The 17,584-nt window shown below is 40.0% G+C and overlaps 1 protein-coding gene across 1 annotated transcript in view; it reads right to left on the bottom strand.

Moving 5' to 3' along the window:
- The window catches only part of IARS2 (isoleucyl-tRNA synthetase 2, mitochondrial), a 55,103-nt gene that overhangs the window by 13,511 nt on the left and 24,008 nt on the right, over nucleotides 1-17,584 (bottom strand). Inside the window, exons 13-14 of the mRNA XM_034764617.1 lie at nucleotides 10,159-10,261; nucleotides 9,332-9,425 (exon numbers count right to left, since the gene is read on the bottom strand). Of these exons, the coding sequence (XP_034620508.1) occupies nucleotides 9,332-9,425; nucleotides 10,159-10,261 (197 nt within the window). The remainder of the gene's footprint in view (nucleotides 1-9,331; nucleotides 9,426-10,158; nucleotides 10,262-17,584) is intronic.

The following is a 17,584-nucleotide window of genomic DNA, read 5'->3' as shown; positions in this document are numbered from 1 at the left end:
CATCTGAAGAAGTGAGGTTCTTACCCACGAAAGCTTATGCTCCCAATACTTCTGTTAGTCTCAAAGGTGCCACAGGACCCTCTGTTGCTTTTTACAGATTCAGACTAACATGGCTACCCCTCTGATACCAAAGTTGTAGTGACTTTGTGTCAACTTTAATTAGAACTGAATGTACATTTCTTAGCTATGTGCAAAATTATGTGACAGTCCTGAAGAGTTTTCAGTTGTTTTTGAAATTAATCAACTATAGGGCACAGGTCCAGTCCATTAAGGAGTGTATTACAGTTTATGATCCCTTTTGATAGGGATTTCAAGATTCTATATCTTTGATCTTATAGACTTTAGCCTCTAGATTAAAATGTATTATACTTAAATGCCAACAACAATTAGCCAAGTTTTACTTTAAATCTTCTGGTCAGCACAAAAAGTTAAAAAGCACAGATAGGCATGCTGTAAAATAATCACATTCATTCAGTTAAACATTAACAAGGGAGATAGAGAATTAATTATGGTGCTGAAAGTTAAATTCTTCTCTTGTACTGGGGATTAGGGTTTGATCCAAAGCCTATGGAAGTCAATGAGAGCCTTTTTGCATTGACTTCATCAGGCCCTATTCCATCATACCACAAACACGCATGTGCTTAAGTAGTGCCACTGAATTCAACAAGTTTAAATAAATTATTCACTTAATCTGAAATACAGGTACAAAGAGTCATGCTATTTTCAGAGGCAAAAATTCTCAGAATTAAAAATGAGCAAGTAGGTTAGCTATCTTTGCAGATATATCACTATACACCATTTTCTCTACTCATTTGGATTAAACATAACTTTGTGCATAGGTCTTTGTGGAGACAGGACCTTAGGATGTAAATGGTCTAATTTTTGACACAAGAATATGTCCATTCTAAGTTAAAATATCAGAGATGCCAAGTCGTTTTTCAATGCTATGATCATTAGTAGAGATTTATATATGACTGGAAAAATGTTCTCACATTAGATTTATAAAAATGGACTGTTAATTCAAGGACCGATGCAGATGCTTGGTCAGGAATACCAAAAGAGACCTGATGATCAGAGGGCTAACAAACTGAATGAGATCTTGTAATACAACGCAGCAGCAGAAAAAGGCAATGTAGTTCCCCAGTGCATGTGCAGGAGCATCAAATCCCAAACCAAGAGGACAACAGTTCTGATCTGACATTGATGGAATTGCATCCAAGATATCACATAATTTGGGGCATATTTTTACAAGATGTAGATTTTTTTGGTTACTCTTCTCGGTCTTGAATTTATAGGAATTAAATGGTGAGGCAAGATTAAGTCAAACTAGATGTTTATATCTTAACTGAATGACCTCCTAAACATGTGTCTGAGAAACACACAGTACTACAAGTTCAGCATCTGAAAGATGAAACTCCCAAATTGGAGACTAATTAGTCAGGGCAAGTCAAAGGGGTGACTAGGGAATAAAATGGATGAAGTTGGGGAAAAATATTATGCTACGAGACCCTGGGATGGCGGAAAACCAAACAAAAAAAACCCAGTGAAGTCTATTCAAGCCAAACAAAGCTAGATTGGGCAAAATGCTCACCCAGTTGTACCTTATAGCTCCGCAACAACAGTGGGGATGGACAAAATGATAATACATCTTTTCCTACTCTAGTGTCCAAGATGTAAATTGAACCAAATCTGTCACTTCTAATGTGGTAGTTTACAAATTTAAACAGACAGGAAAACACATGCTTAACATTGCTGAATGTATTACGGGAAGGTACTTGGATACTATGGTGATGAGCATGATATACACAGCATAGAACAAACTGTACCAAAGCCAAGCCATTTCCATTACAATTCATGCATGAATTAACTTGCATAGAATGCACAAGCCACCCTCTTTACTGTTCCCACCCAAATGGTTGTAGTAAATATGCAGAGAGGCCTTAAACAAAACCCTGTAGACAGAGCAAAAATGACTAAGCCGTTTCCCAATAAACAACAAATAAATGAACTACAACTATTTTTATTTCAATTTATTTATAGCACCTACCCAAAAGCCATCATTTAATGCCAAGCTGTATATTATTTGTACAATATTTATTATTTATCCAGTACAGAGTTTGGTAGCTGGTTTTATGAGAAACTGCCTCTCTTCCCTGAAATCCGTGTTACAGTTGTTATCAGCTGAGATGTTTCAGCTAACAGCCTCCTTAAATAGAAATGAGGCAACTGGTAAGGTGCTTTCCATCAAGGTGCGTCTGCTACAATCATTTTTTTTTTTTCTCTTTCTCATGCACACTGCAGAGAATCAGATACAGTATATCAATGTGGTGAGCAGTTTAGCACTTATTTCTGGTGTGGAGGATTTTTATTTTTAGTGATTGTAAAGCAGAGAGCCAGGTCAACCTCTTTAGGGTGAAAGAATTAATTCTTTTATTGTTTAAATAAAATATCACCTTCCCATCCCTCAATTCCATAACAGGTCGGTGTAGAAACTCTGTTTTAATTTATTGGTTGGGAAGGAGTGGTGCCTTTGACTAATCTTGGGTTGGCAGAGGGAGCAAATAGCACTTATTGGTTATAAGTGGCACAATTTATAAATTCTGCATGGGTCTGATGCAAATGGCCAAGATCGGAAGTGTGGGGGAGCCATCTTTGAAAAGCTAGTGTCCCAGTGCAGCTTGCTAGGGACTCCAGTCACTGAACAATTCTTTAAACACATTTAAAAAGCGAAGGCTGCAAGACCTATTTTTTCAAAACTTCATGTATCTCACTTCATCAAAGAACCATCATACAGATCACATACATGTTGAATTTAAAATCTGAATACGTGCATATCAAGTAGAATAACATTATTTGCTCAGAAACCGCTAATCCAATCATATTAGAAGTGCAGTGGAAAGTCGTGTGTAAAGAACGAACCCCAAACCTACCCACCATCTCTGCCAAAACCAGCTGTTCAACTGGGATTCCTTGTTGCTCTGAAATTCTGACTGGTAATCAGTTGTATCATTTTTTGTTATGTGCTTCCAGAAGCATCAGTGGTTCATTTCCATTAACTGAGCTAACAGCAATAGAATGAAACGTTTGGGTCATTATCACATATTAAACCCTCCAGTCGTCTTGAATTTTACCTGCATTTATTGTTCTTCGTTAGGGCCTTAGCCATGCATATCTTTCAGTAATTGCAAGACAATACAAACTGCGAGAACCTTTGTGAGAATTATTGAGGTCGCTGAAATTTTGCAGGAAAAATAATAAACAGTACTTTTACATATATATGGCACACCATCTTTTGTAAGCCAGTATGCCGTCATGAATTTGGCTACAGGAGGCTCCGCTCGCTGCTGTGATATTTCTGAAAAACAAAAAGGTTGCTCAAGAAATATCTTGGAAAAGGGAATCTCTGTGCATTACCTTTCACAATATAATTGCTTTGTGTAGAAACATGGGAAATTAGTTACTGTTTCTGAAAGTGAAACCACATAAATGTAAATATTTATGTTGCATTTTATAATGTTCTAGATAAAGTTGTTTAATTTCTCCACTGCTGAAGGCCTTGTCCATAAAGACAGATGTTCCCTGCAGTACATTAAACCATCCTTTACATTTAAAACCACTGATTCAATATATATATATTTTTTTGGGGGTAACATGTTTAGTTGCCACAGAAGTCTGTAGCCTCAAATGATAACACATACAACAAAAAAGTAGTGTATTTTTAAACTTGGTTTTCTTCCCTTATGTACAGGACACTTATAACTAGTGTGAATTACAATTGCTCCTTTCTTTTGACTTCAGTGACTTACTCATAAGTTTAAATTTATGGACATGCTTAAGTACCTTGCTGAACTAGGCCCACGAGATTAACTGTTTTAAAAGGCCGATTTAAAAGTTTCTTCTTGCTTCAAGATGACCTTTACATGACCTATTCTTGACGAGCCATGCTATTCTCTTTTGTCTTCATAAAGAGGTGGTATGCAACTGTATAACCAAGGTTGAGTTTCCATTATTATAAGCTTTATGTTAGTCACACAATAAAATCCACAAAAAAATGTTAGCCTCAAAGTTGGTTGGTTGGGGCAAAGACTGAATTTTTCTACCAAATGAAGTGAACTGGGCAGAGATCCTGAATTACAGCACCCTAAATTAGAGGGGTTCAGAATTCAAATTATATTTAATTTTAATGTAAGCTACTTTCTAGCCAAGAAAAATAAATACCCCACCACCACCACCACCCTGACATGGGGAGTAAGCAGAGAAATGGAGATTGCTCACCTGTAACTGGAAATTCTTTGAGGTATGTGGTCCCTATCTGTATTCCACATGTGGGTAAATGTGCATCATGTGCCTGAGATTGGAGATTTCTAGCAGTAGTGTGCCTTGGTCCACAAACCGTGCTATTGCTCTCCTCGTGCTCCAGAACCAAGGGTATAAAAGGTGGTGCAGACCGACATCTCTCCAGTTCCTCTTACCATGAATCAAGTAAGATCTGAAGCAGTGGGGAAGGAGAGTGGGTAGTGGAATATAGACAGGGACTACACATCTCAAAGAACTTCCACTTACAGGTGAGTAACCTTCATTTGCCTTCAAGTGCTGGTTCCTGTATGTATTCTCCACATATGGGTGATTGGTAAGCAGAATTCAAACAGGAAGAAGTTGTGAGGATGCAGTTGGTATGAATGTCTGTAATGCAGCTGTCCCCAGAGCTGCATTTGCAGAAGAGGTCTGGACTAGGGCATAATGCTTCATGAAGGTGTGGATGGAGCTCTGGTGGCTACCTGACAAAGTCCACTATAGGTACTTTTCAAAGAGATGGTGTTGAGGTTGCCTGTGTTCTCGCAGAGTGGGCCCTCATCCCATCTGAGGGGGCAATATGTACCAACTGATAACAGAGAATGATGCATCCAGAGATCCTCTTAGAGACTCTCTGGGCAGATAACGTTTGTTTACACGATCGCTCTGCTATAGCAACAAACATGGGGTTCCTAATGGGGTTTGTTTTTTGCAGATAAAAGGCCAGGGCCGATCTGTTGTCAAGGAAGTGCAATCTCTTTTCTTTGCTGGAAGCATAATGTTTTGGGAAGAATACATGTAAGTGAATAGGTTTGTTCATGTAAAACTCTGAAATTACTTTGGGGATGAATTCTGGGTAGAGGTAAAGGGAGACTTTTTCCTCTATGAAATATGGTATATGGTGGGTCAGCCATAAGTGCTCCCAGTTCACTCACCCATCTGACATGACGACAAACAAGGCGGCAACCTCCATGGAAAGGTGACATGGAACACGGGGCCATCAGTTCAAAGGGTGGTCTGGTGAGAAGAGAGAGTACCAGGTTGAGGTCCTATTGCCATGTGGGTTCTGCTACTGGTGGAAAGGCCCTAAATGAGACTTTTCAGGCAACAAACAGTAGCTCGGTGAATGAAGGTCATGGACTTCCGTCAGGGGCTGGTGGACTTGCAACAAATTAACAGGAAGTCCAGATGACCTGAGGGACAGGAGATAGTCTTAAATAACAGGAATCTCTGCTGATTCTGGTGATTTTTTGGTGGAGACTTCTACTGTGATTGGGGATAGTTAGGATGGCCTTTGAACATGAACATTCTAGGTCTGATGCGCATCCAAATACCAGGGCATGAGATGAAGGCGGCCTGGGTTGGGACATCTGATCCTGCCATTCTCCTAAGTTAACAGATTTGGAGAGAGATGGATACTGATGGGAGGATGGGATGACGTTCATAGGAAATCCAGAAACCAAAACTGTCTTCGCCACTTGGATGCAATGACGATGACCCTAGCCCTGTTGTGGCATATTTTTTGCAGAGGTAGCAGAAGGATCGGTGGGACTGAATGAGTAGAAGGAATGCATTGTGATAGACAGACTGCTCTTTGTTTTAGTAAGTTTGTACGTTTCCTGGCCTCCCTGAGGAGTCAAAATGCTCCGTGCAGTGTGACTGTCCATCTGGGTTCCTCATTATATGAGGGAAGCATTCATGATAATGGTCGCATCAGGTGAGGGTGTAAGGAAAGGAACTCTCCCATGCACTTATTCTGGGTTCATCCAGCAAACAAGAGAAGCTGTTACCTTGGCAGGAACGGTTAGCCTTGTATTCATGTCATGTCTGTCTGGTGAGTAAACAGACCAGACCCAGGCCTGCAAGCAATGGAGGTGGAGCCTGGAAAATGGTGTTATGTAAGTAAATGAGGCTACAGAGCTAGGGCTGGTTCCAGGTTTTCTGCCGCTCCAAGCGGCAAAAAAAAAAAAAAAAAATCTGCGACAGCGCTATTGCACCACTCCACTCTTCGGCAGCAATTCGGCGGCAGGTCCTTTGCTCCGAGAGGGACTGAGGGACCCGCCGCCAAAGACCCGGACGCGCCGCCCCAATAGCGGCCGGAGTGCCGCCCCTTGGTATTGGCCGTCCCAAGCACCTGCTTCTTTAGCTGGTGCCTGGAGCCGGCCCTGTACATAGTCCAGCCAGGAAAGACAGACTTTGACTGAGGCCTGAGATCTGAGGGTAATTTGTCTTATCAAGTTGTTCATGGCTTGGAATCTTTCCATAAGGAAGTAGGCCCTTGGTGCGGTCGAGTCTAGGGTCACTCCTATAAAGTTTATGGTCTTTATGGGAGTCCAAGTGGACTTTTCTTTGTTGATGCAGATTTCCAAGGAAGACAGCAGACAGAGTAGGAACAGGGTTGCTGACTGGACCTCCTTGCTGGATCTGCCCATCATGAGCCAGTTGTCCAGACATGAAAAGATGATGTAGTTGTTTCATCTCATCCGGGCTGTGACCACTGAGAAGATCTCTGTGAGGACCCTAGGCACTGTAGCTAATCCAAATCGGAGCACTCTGCACTGGTAGTGCTCTTGTACTACCAGCAATCTGAGGAACCTTCTGTGGGTGAATGTTCACGCGAAAGGAAGCATAGAAGCACAGGACTGCAAGGGACCTTGAGAGGTCTTCTAGTCCAGTCCCCTGCACTCAAGGCAAAACTAAGTGTTATCTAGATCATCCCAAATAGGTGTTTGTCTAACCTGCTCTTAAAAACCTCCAATGACAGAGATTCCACAATCTCCCTGGGCAATTTATTCCAGTGCTTAACTACCCTGACAGTTAAGAATTTTTTCCAAATGTCCAACCTCAACTGCCCTTGCTGCAATTTAAGCCCATTGCTTCTTGTCCGATCATCAGAGGTTAAAGAGAACAATTTTTCTTTCATGTTGAGAGATGCAAACCATGTGCTCTCCTCCAGAGAAGGCATTATTGATGCTAAAGCGACCATGAGAAATTTTGATTTTCAAACAAAGAGAACTTAAATGTACTCAATTTACTGAACTCATTTCAATGACACAGTGCACAGAACCAAAGATTACCTGATGAATTTTTAAAAAGGTTATTAAGATTTTTAAATAGGAGTGCTAGAACACATCAATTTTAACAGGATTGAAACAGGTTGTCAGAAAAATCGCTAGAGATCTATGCTTTTAAAAAAAAAAAGTTAGTTCACTAGCCACATTGTATGTAGAAAGATAGCTCAAACCATAAACTGCTCCCTCTAGAGGGAGTGAGGGATGTAAGTAGAAAAAGGAGAATTTTTTCACCAAAACTGAAGTTGATTTACACACAGCTGTGTGATTAAGTGACATTAAGAAGTGATATTCGCTACAACTAGAAAGTCCTTCTGAACACTTATGGTCGACTCTAGCTTGAGAATGGAAAGCAGAAAATTTATGTTAATTTACTAGATTTACCTATTCAACCGAAAAATTCCTCCCTGCTCTGCCAAATCCTCGGCTAGCTCCTCCCCATCCCGCTCCTGTCCCCACCCCCAACCTTTCGAGATATTCAAGGCAGAGCCTGTCTTCTGGTTTTGGAAGTTCCCAGCCCATTTTGGACACTACTCAAACTTCAGATCTAAGATCATGAAATTATAGCACCTGTGTGAAGAGACAAAATGATAGTGAGGCGACAGCACACCATATTTAGTATCAGCAATATGTACTCAGTCTTACAGTTTTTTGTCTGGGATAGTAGAAAAAGATGGCACACAGTGTCCACCATATTTGGGGTAATGTTCCAATATATGCATGGTCATTATAGCCTTCCCATTTCTTTTGATGAACATGAATAAAATTATGATATAGTCCAGCTAATGCTACTATGAGGACTATTAGTGCAAGAAAATTAAAAAAGCAAAACAAAGCATCTTGTAGATAATTTTATAGAACATACTGTGGTAACAATTGTGCCTTTAATTTATGGTCATTCTTCAAGGATGTCTTTAGGGGTTTAGGAATGTAAATAGCTACGGTACAGTCACTTTTTACAAGTCAACTAGTTTAAAAATATGAACTTTAATGTATACAAGTGTCCTTTAGAAAATACGCTGTTTGCTGAGGATACCGTTGCCTTACTGCGTTGCTAGGAAATAAAATCTCTAATGCCAACAAGTTTTACAATTCAACAAGATTGCTATCATACAATTGTATACTCCTGGTTTAAAGTTCAATAAACTTGATGTACTGCACCAGGTTCTTACCCAGAAATGGCACCTGACTTTGGAGTCTCCTCTGGATTTATCAAGTACTTCTAAAATTTGAAAAAATATCGCTCCTTTGTTTTCTTGAGGTTGCTTACATGTACAACTCAATTGTAACTTTATTGTATTATATTCCAATCATGGATTCTCAGACACTAAACATCGCAGCTTTTGTAATGTCAAAAAGTAACTTATTAAAAAAACCCAACGCTGCTCTACTCAACAGTAAGTGTTTGCACTAGGAGACGCAGTACAAAGTCACAGCACAGCAAATTGCACTTGCTACACAAAATGATCAGAAGTGACAACTTCTGCATCAATGTACATTATTATAAGTGTGTAATTATGATTAACATTTTCAGCGGTAATTCTAGTCTTAGTTCTATATAACTCTGAAAGACAAAGTCAGTACACATCAGCAAAAACTTTAAAATGCGTTAATTCAAAATAAACTGAGGTCTGCACATTAGCAGTGAACTGCTTTCATAACAGGAACAGGCAATTTTAAATCTGTGCATCTTTAGTTTTTATTTTAAAAATTTGTATGGTACTTCACATGCCAGAATGATCAAGGGTAACTCATTGAAAAACATGAACTTTCACAATATTGAAAATGAATTTGCAAACATCAGATCCTGTTCTTAAAAAGCTTTACAACCAACAACATCATCCCAAGTTTGCCACTGGCTTACACCAACTCATCTCCACTGACTTCAGCAAGTTTTGTGCACGACAGTAGTGCATCTGGCCCAACAAGCATTTCAAAAAAATATTCAACATATACCAATTCCATACCTTCCAAAACATGAGCCCAGGAAGTTCCACTATCAAACCAGATATCCAGGACATCCTGTCCCTGTACATAATCCAATACATCATGGCTACTGACCTAATGAAGTAACAGTTAAATAGTGTTAATAAGAGTAAATAGAACATCCTGTACCTTTAACTGGAAGGTGGTGAGTGTCCCCAAAGTAGAAATAACTACAGCAGAATTTGGTTTTGGTCCACCAGTTTTGCAGAAGATGTCAGGAAGCATGCACACTTTGCAAGAGGTTATTTAGAAAATTAGATGTGATAGTTACTTTTCAGAAGACTAACTTTCTCTCCTCCTACAAAAAGTCAGAAGCTAACGTGAACTGCATACTGGACACATATTTTATATGTGCACAGTGGCTGAAGAATTTGGCCAAGAAAGCTACACAAACAATAGCAAGTACTACATACAAACATCAGAAAAACTAGCTTTAGCCAGCAGAAACATTTTGAGCCCAACTGTGCCCCCAATTACCTTCCGAGAGTGCCCAGTGGAAATGCATCCTAAATTACTGACACCAATCTGACGTACAACACTGAGATATAGCACAGTACAAAACACAATCTGGATGTGCTCTCATTTGACACCTTATAACCAAGAAAAAAAATCTTAAGGATCACAGAACTATCTGAGGGTTTAATATTGCTGCCCATCATTGTAGTCCTCAAGTGCCTTCAATATGAAATTAATAGCATTAGCCATATTGCACTTACTGTGTTATGAGAGATCTAGGTTGTCCCTCCCCGTCCCTCTCCCTCCCCCCCACACCAATTTCCACCCCCTACATTTACAATCAGAAAGTTACCTTTGCTGCAACCTTTCTTGGTAGAAGCTGTTCAACAGGAAGAGTCCACCATGCATCACTTCCATGCTGCTCCACTATTTTAATAACATTCTCAATGATTTCACTGTGTAAGAAGGAAACAGATTAGCATAGTTCAATCAAGGAGCTACTATACATTCCTTAAAGTAGCTGAGACCCAAAGTAATGATGTATATTGAGATACAAACCAAACCAACTAAAGCAGCAGTTTTCAAGCCTGGGCCATGAACCATCAGTAATCTGCAGAGCCTTTTCAAGTGGTCTACATGATGCAATATTTTAAGAAACATGCAGTGAAGGATTGGTTGGCTTGGAAGTGAGGTGGGTCCATGAGTGAGGTTCTCTTTCTTATGAGGTCGGGTGAAGAACGTATGTGAAAGAGAGCCATTGCACTAAACAAATGTGTTATATTCTACCCTTATAGATTCTTGAAGAATTATGAACTGCAGACTCACTGAGATTGTGTTTAGTGCATCAGATCAGGACTATTTGAGCTCTTCCCTCCCCCAGTCCTTTCCACTATGCTGTTGCAGTAGTCTTGATATTTTTCCTACTGAATTAGCTGATTTCAATTTGCATAATAATTAGTTTACAAAGAGGAATGTTCTAAAAAGGAAAAATCTTTTACAAGCATATTGTTTTAAATAATCAAACATCTTTTGCTCACAGGCTAGGAATTAAAAAGACCCCATCCTTCCCCACACAATCCTATTTTATATCCAATTTCTAAAATAACACTAACATGTACCGTTTATTTGAATAAACTACAAAGTCATTTCAGCCTATGGAACGATTTCACACATACAGCAGCAATGTCATGCCCCGTTGGCATTTTAATAAAGATTTTCTTCTTCTATTTTTTGCCTACCAAGTCAAGTTTAAAGCTTTCAGTGAAATTCTACTGAAGTTAATGGGAGTTTTGTAATTGATGTCAGTGGGGCCAGGTTTTCACCCGTTGCGTTTTTCCTGCAACCAGTAAGGTAATCTCTGCAGTCTGAGCACACAACTAAATGGGAGCCTGGAACTCCCAAGTTCTACTGCCAATTTCACCACTGACTTTTTGTGGCCTTGGGAGAGTCGCTTAAGCTCTTTGTTTCAGTTTCTCAATTTTCTACACAACTTTGGCCTTGTCCACACTAGGGTTTTTTCCTAAAATTGTCCACAGTTAGCAACTGTGGGTACTTGTGTGTAGCCAAGGTGCTGGCAGATGCCAGCACTTCAACTTCTGTGTTGTTGTGACACTGGGCTAGAAAGGGTTAAGCAATTAGCAGGGTAAATGATGCAAATTAAACCTTTCAAAACATATTAGAAAAGTATATAAATGATAATTAGGGCCATTCCTTATAAATAGCTAATAAAGCCATGCTAGATTGACTAGAGCTTTGAAATGTAAACCTGTATTGTTAGAGAACTGGAAGAAGATACTGATTGTATTGGTCTGTTTACACCTATCACTTGTTAAGAGGTTAACAGTGTAACCCAAAGGTTCCTGTTTGTTACAAATTCTATTGATTCAGAGATCAAAAGGAGATATTAACATTAAGTTGGGTGTAAGGATATCATTGTCTATATTTCTCATTGAAGTTTGTAGTAAACTGTCTATGAACTGCTCAGTTACCTATGCTGATGAATGCACCTAATTACCTGTGTATACATCGGAAATAGGAAGTTTTACTTCAAAGCCACTATTCTTCACCTAAGGAACACCTGCTGTCAAGAGGCTACCAATAGCCTGCTAGAGATCTACAGAAGAACTCTAGGGCCCCAGTCCTGTATCTCAGATCTGCTTAAGCTTGGTGAGGGGAAGCTTGAGTCACAGGCCTGAGGTCTCCAGCTCCAGTCTGAATCACCCTGCTAATTCTCATGGAAGAATCTGAACAAACTCACTGTACGGACTGCCTATTTTGGATTATAACCTGATTAACTGATTCTGGAATAAACTTTTTGCAACTCAGCAGCTCACCATCTCTACCATGAAACTGACTTAAGAACTTTATTCATATCTGTCTGTATGCTGATCTTTTAACCAATACTCACTCTCTCTTCTTTTTTCATAAATCTTAGTTTAGTTAATAAGAATTGGCTGTAAGCGTTTATTTGGGTAAAATCTGAAATATTCATTGACCAGGTGGATAATGTGTCCATTCCTTTAGGACTGGTAGAACTTCATATATGATAAACAAGACTTTCAGTAATCCTCATCATATTTGACTTGGCTATCTGGGTGGCAGCCCAAGGCTGGGTTGCTTTAAGGGAACTGTGTTTTTGGCTTTGGGGTAACCAGTAAGGTATTATAAAAGCTGTTTGTTACTGGCTTGGTGAATCTAATTAGAATAACCACCAGTTTTGGGGATTGTCTGACCCATTCTTTGCAGTTTGCCCTGATTGAGCAATCTCAGTGTGGCCCCTCCAGGCAACAATGGTCAAAGTTATGAAGACCTCTGAGCCCAGTTTAACACACCAGCAGCTACCTGGTGCCCTTTCTAAGTTAGTGGAGCTGGACAAGTAACAATAGTAAGACATTTTAGGAAACTAATCCTTGTGAAAATGCATCCCAAGAAGAGTACATTGTGAAGATATTTTGTAAGGCGACTTAAGATAAAATGCTCTAAATACTTGCCAATTATTACCACCACCCATAACACTGGAAGAAACTGCATTTCTTGCACTACTTGAAGTTCAGTGTTGAGCAATGTCAGGAACTCTGCTATATACCCAGAGGGCAATGCACCACAATCAATCAATACAGCACACTGCCTGCATGGACAGAAGACCATTCCAAACATCAAAGGTTTTGGTCCAGAACAGAAGTAGAGGAGTCAATTTTGGACTGGATTCTTCTACGTTAGGAGAGGTAGGTCTCCTCTATGCATTCCCCCAGTCCACTAATTCCTGTTCTCCAGAAAACCAAACAAGACAATGTCAAGCTTATTTTGATTGCGCTGGCCTGGTCTGAAGAACACTGGTGCTTGGAACAACTTCAACTATGACAAAGAGTCTGCGTGTCTCTCCCTCCAATTCTAGGGCTAATGACCCAGCAGAGAGTTTGGATTTGCCATCGAGGGCTGCATTCTCACCACGTGATGGCGTGAGACTGTAAGACTTTGACAGATCTAGAACTGTCTTTTTTGAAGAAAAAAATAAGTACAGGAGATTCTATTAAACTCCAGGAAGTAGTCAACTTGCCTTGTTATTATAATAAGTGGAAAAGACTTTCTGTGGGTAGCCAACAACTGCATCAACCCAGCTTCAGCTCCTTTTCAATCCATACTGGAGCACATCGACTTAGTTCATCTGAAATCCTTGGGACTTTCCATATAATCAGTAAGAGTACATCTTGCAGCCACCTCAACACATTACAGCTTAGCTGAACAAAAGACAGTATAAGCCACAGTAAAAAGGAAATATTCTTGGAAGGGCTTAGTGTGTCTACCCTCTAGTTAGAGAACTTGTGGCTACATGGGTCCTCTCTCTAGTACTTTTGTGGCAGCGTCTCTGATTAGGCCTCTCTCCTTAGAGAAGCGTAGCAACACACTTTGGATGCTAGATTTATTTAAATAGGTCTAAGGAATACAGAAAATCACCTAGACTGTTTGTCTCTTAGGCGAAAAAGAGTAAAGCTCAGGCAATCACATCCCAATACCTTTTTAAGTGAGTGAGACTCTATTAAAGACTGTTATAAATGGTTCCTCTTCCCAAAGGGCTTAAAGCACTTTTTCTTAGAGTGACTTTTATGGCCTGCCTTCGAAATATTTTTATGTTAGAAACCTGTACAGCTGCCACTTGGACTTTGATTCATACTTCCCAAAACATTCCTCAAATCTGGCAACTAAATCAAATGCACAATTTGGCAATGGAGCATTACAATCTACTTAAGTAGGCCTCCTTGTCCCACTGTCCAAAGGCAGGAATGCTGCTCCCAAGAGCGAGAATGTGAAGAGGTCACTTTAAAAAAAGAAATGAAGGTTACTCACTTGTAACCAGAGTTCTTCAAAATGACCTCTGCCCTTCCTGCTCATCTGTCCCTCTTCCTCAGAGTTTCAGTTACAACTTTGGACCCAAGGAGGCAGTGGAAAGAACATGGTGTGTCATGTCCCCTTTTATAACTGAGGAGAGGGGAGGGAGTGGGTGTGGCAGAGCACCCCAATGGGCATCGCTACCAGAAAGTTCCATGAATCCAAGCTACATCACCAGTGCCTCTCAAGAGCATGAATGTGCAGAGTCCTTCATGAAGATCTTTGATTACAGGCAAGTAATCTTCATTTTCTTAAAAAAGGATATTTCAAGAGTTCTGCTCTGGTGAAATCTAGATTTCTGCTGATTATAGGTCCAAGCCCTGAACATGAAGTCATTGGTAAAACTGCTATTGCTTTTTAAACAGGAGTTGTATCTTCATAGCAATGGCCCAAAGACACTCACGTAACTCAAGAATCTGACATGTTACGGTCTCTCTATATGTAAAACAATGGAGAATCAAAAATTTGCACCAAAACTGAACTACTAGCATTCAAGGCGACCTCCCTCAGATTTCTGGGATGTGCATAAATCCAAAGAAAATAACTCAGTTTTGACATTGCTAATGTCCCTACATTGCTAATGTCCCATTCTTATTACAACGTATAACTCCAGTTCATGCCAAGTGGAATTGTTCTTGAATTAAATCACAGAACAGAAATACTAATCAGTCTTGACTAATGGCTCTGGCATCAAGTTGGAAAAGTTTCACAGGCTCTGATCAAGGGGTCTTATCCTTAGCTGGTATGGATAAATAATAACCCCAAAGAAGCCAGCAAAATTGTTTCTAGACTACAGTCTAGAGAATTGATACAGGGTTAGCTAATGGTCCAAACTCATCCCTTATGCAACATGGGGTAACAGCATTTCACTGGAGTAGCATCACGGATAAAATTAGTCCATACATTTTTAAAACATCCATCACAATGTTTAAGTGATCATACTTTTGCAACATTTAGCACACAACTGTAACAAACTTTTTCAATAAAGAGCAGACTGACCTAGAGTCTTAAGATGTTCTCGCAGTGGAGTTAAAGGTGATTTCTATTATTTGCAATTGGTCTACTACTGGAATGCATCCTGCACCTCCTGCAAAAGGTTAGCAGCCTCAAGCACTTACTCAGAGATTCTAAGGCCAGAAGGGACCATTGTGATCTCCTGCATAACACAGGCCATAGGACTTCCCCCAAATAATTCCTAGAGCATGGCTTTTAGAAAAATACCCATTCTTGATTTAGAAGTTGTCTGTGATGGAGAATCTACCATGACACGTGGTGAATTGTTCCAATGGTTAATTACTCTCACTATTAAAAATGTACACCAGTCTGAATTTGTCTGGCTTCGACTTCCAGCTATTGGATTATGTTATGCCTTTCTCTGCTAGACTGAAGAGCCTATTATTAAATATTAAAAATTTGTTCCCTCTGTAGAGACTTATGGACTGTAATAAAGTCACCCCTTGACGTTCTCTTTCTTAAGCTAAACAGATTGAGCTCCTTGAGTCTATCACTACAAGGCCTGTGATCTAATCATTCTCATGGCTCTCCTCTGTATCCTCTACAAATTTATCAACATGCTTCTTGAATTCTGAGCACTAGAACGGGACACAGTATTCCAGCAGCGGTCACACCAGTGCCAGATACAGAGGTAAAATAACCTCTCTACTCCTAGTGGAGATTCTCCTGTTTATACATCCCAGGATCCCATTAGTTTTTTTGGTCACAGCATCAAACTTGGACCCACAGCTGAACATAATCTCCACCACAACCCCAAATCTTTTTCAGAGTCATTGCTTCCCAGGGCAGAGTTCATTGTTCTGTAAGTACAGTCTACATTCTTTGTTCCCCGATGTATACATTTACATTTAGCTGTATTAAAACATATATTGTTTGTTTGGGCCCAGTTTGACAGATTTCTAGCAGAAGCTAGTTCCAGAGCTAGGGACCTACCACAAACACTGCCCTTGGTGATATAGCTTTTGAGCATGTTTCCTGAATGCAGAGACTGCAACAGAGGATAGAGTCTCTGAGGTCCAAGATTTTTGTCGGATGGAGGGCACTCATTCATCTTAGATACACAACTAGCCATGGTGATCCATTAATTGGTCACCTTTAGACTTAATTATGTTAACATGTTTTATTTAGGCCTAAGCACAGAAGCCACCTGGATAAGAATTAAGAGGTCTGCCTTCTGCATGTAAGAAAAGTTTGTTACACCTTTACTCAGTACTCTGCACTGGCATCAAATCCAGCCCCCAAGTGAAATTCAAGATGGTTGTCACCATCTATAATAGTCTACAAAACCACCACCACTACTACTTGAATGCCCAGAAGCAGGGATGAGCCCAGTAACACTCCACAATTTCAAGCTCTCTTGAAAAATTCTGTAGGAAGATGAACATAATTGAAGGTCCTTGCAATTATGTTCCCTGCCACCTAGCATCATTTTCACCTTCCAAATTCAATCTGATCCAACATGAAGGTCGCAATCTCTATCATATACTGGGTGTGTCGGGATATTTCTCTGTCCAAGCTTGAAGAAAAGAAGATACAGAGACAAGTGTCATCAACATATTGACACTGCAGCTCCCAGTACCTCACTAATCTATCCTACAGACTTCACGTGAACACTGAACAAGAGAGCTTAAAAACATAGCAGAATGAGCCCTCCAAAGAAGAGGAATTGCACATGAAAACCCTCTGGACCTTGCTCTAGAAAGAGTGGACATAACCTCGAATCTCTGCTTACTCCTATCAGTCCCTACAGTCAAATCAGCTGCCTCTCATGAGCAGTGCTGGAAGATTTTCTGTAGAACTAGAAATACCAACAGGGAAGTCTGACTGCTGTTCATCCACTGATATCAATGCTATTTCTGAACCATGTCCACACTCTATGCCTGGCATAGTCTGATGGACTGTAATAGCAATTTGTGGGGGAAAACAACCTTAGTAGTCCATCAAATGAGAGCCACTAAGTAGGTCAAAACTCTACTTCGTCAACAAGCAGTGGGTTTTGCAACCCCAGGAGGGACAAGTTCTACTAAAAATGGCAGATGAATAATAGATCTGTTTAGCCTAATCAACAGGAATTAAATAACTGTTAAAATAGCAATGATGCCTTCTTCTAACTAAAAGATAGTAGTTCCTAACTTAAGCTTTAAAAAAAAAAAAGTTTAGAACAGATAGACTTCTAGTCTGCATCTGATTTTTAAAGCATACAGGAAGTGGTGATTGTACTGAAGAATGACAGAGAATGCTGTATTACGCTTGCAGTAAGCTACCTCCTACCTACCTATTTTCTGAATGAACAGTGTTTGCTCCAGAATACTTTGCCAGACAGACAGCCTCAACAGAATGAGGAGCAAAAACTCCCAAATTTCTACATGGTAGCCATA

Source organism: Trachemys scripta, chromosome 3 (assembly GCF_013100865.1).
Source record: "Trachemys scripta elegans isolate TJP31775 chromosome 3, CAS_Tse_1.0, whole genome shotgun sequence".
NCBI lineage: Eukaryota > Metazoa > Chordata > Testudines > Emydidae > Trachemys > Trachemys scripta.
Note: the sequence above shows the minus strand (reverse complement) of the source record. Positions and strands in the feature narration are given on the sequence as shown.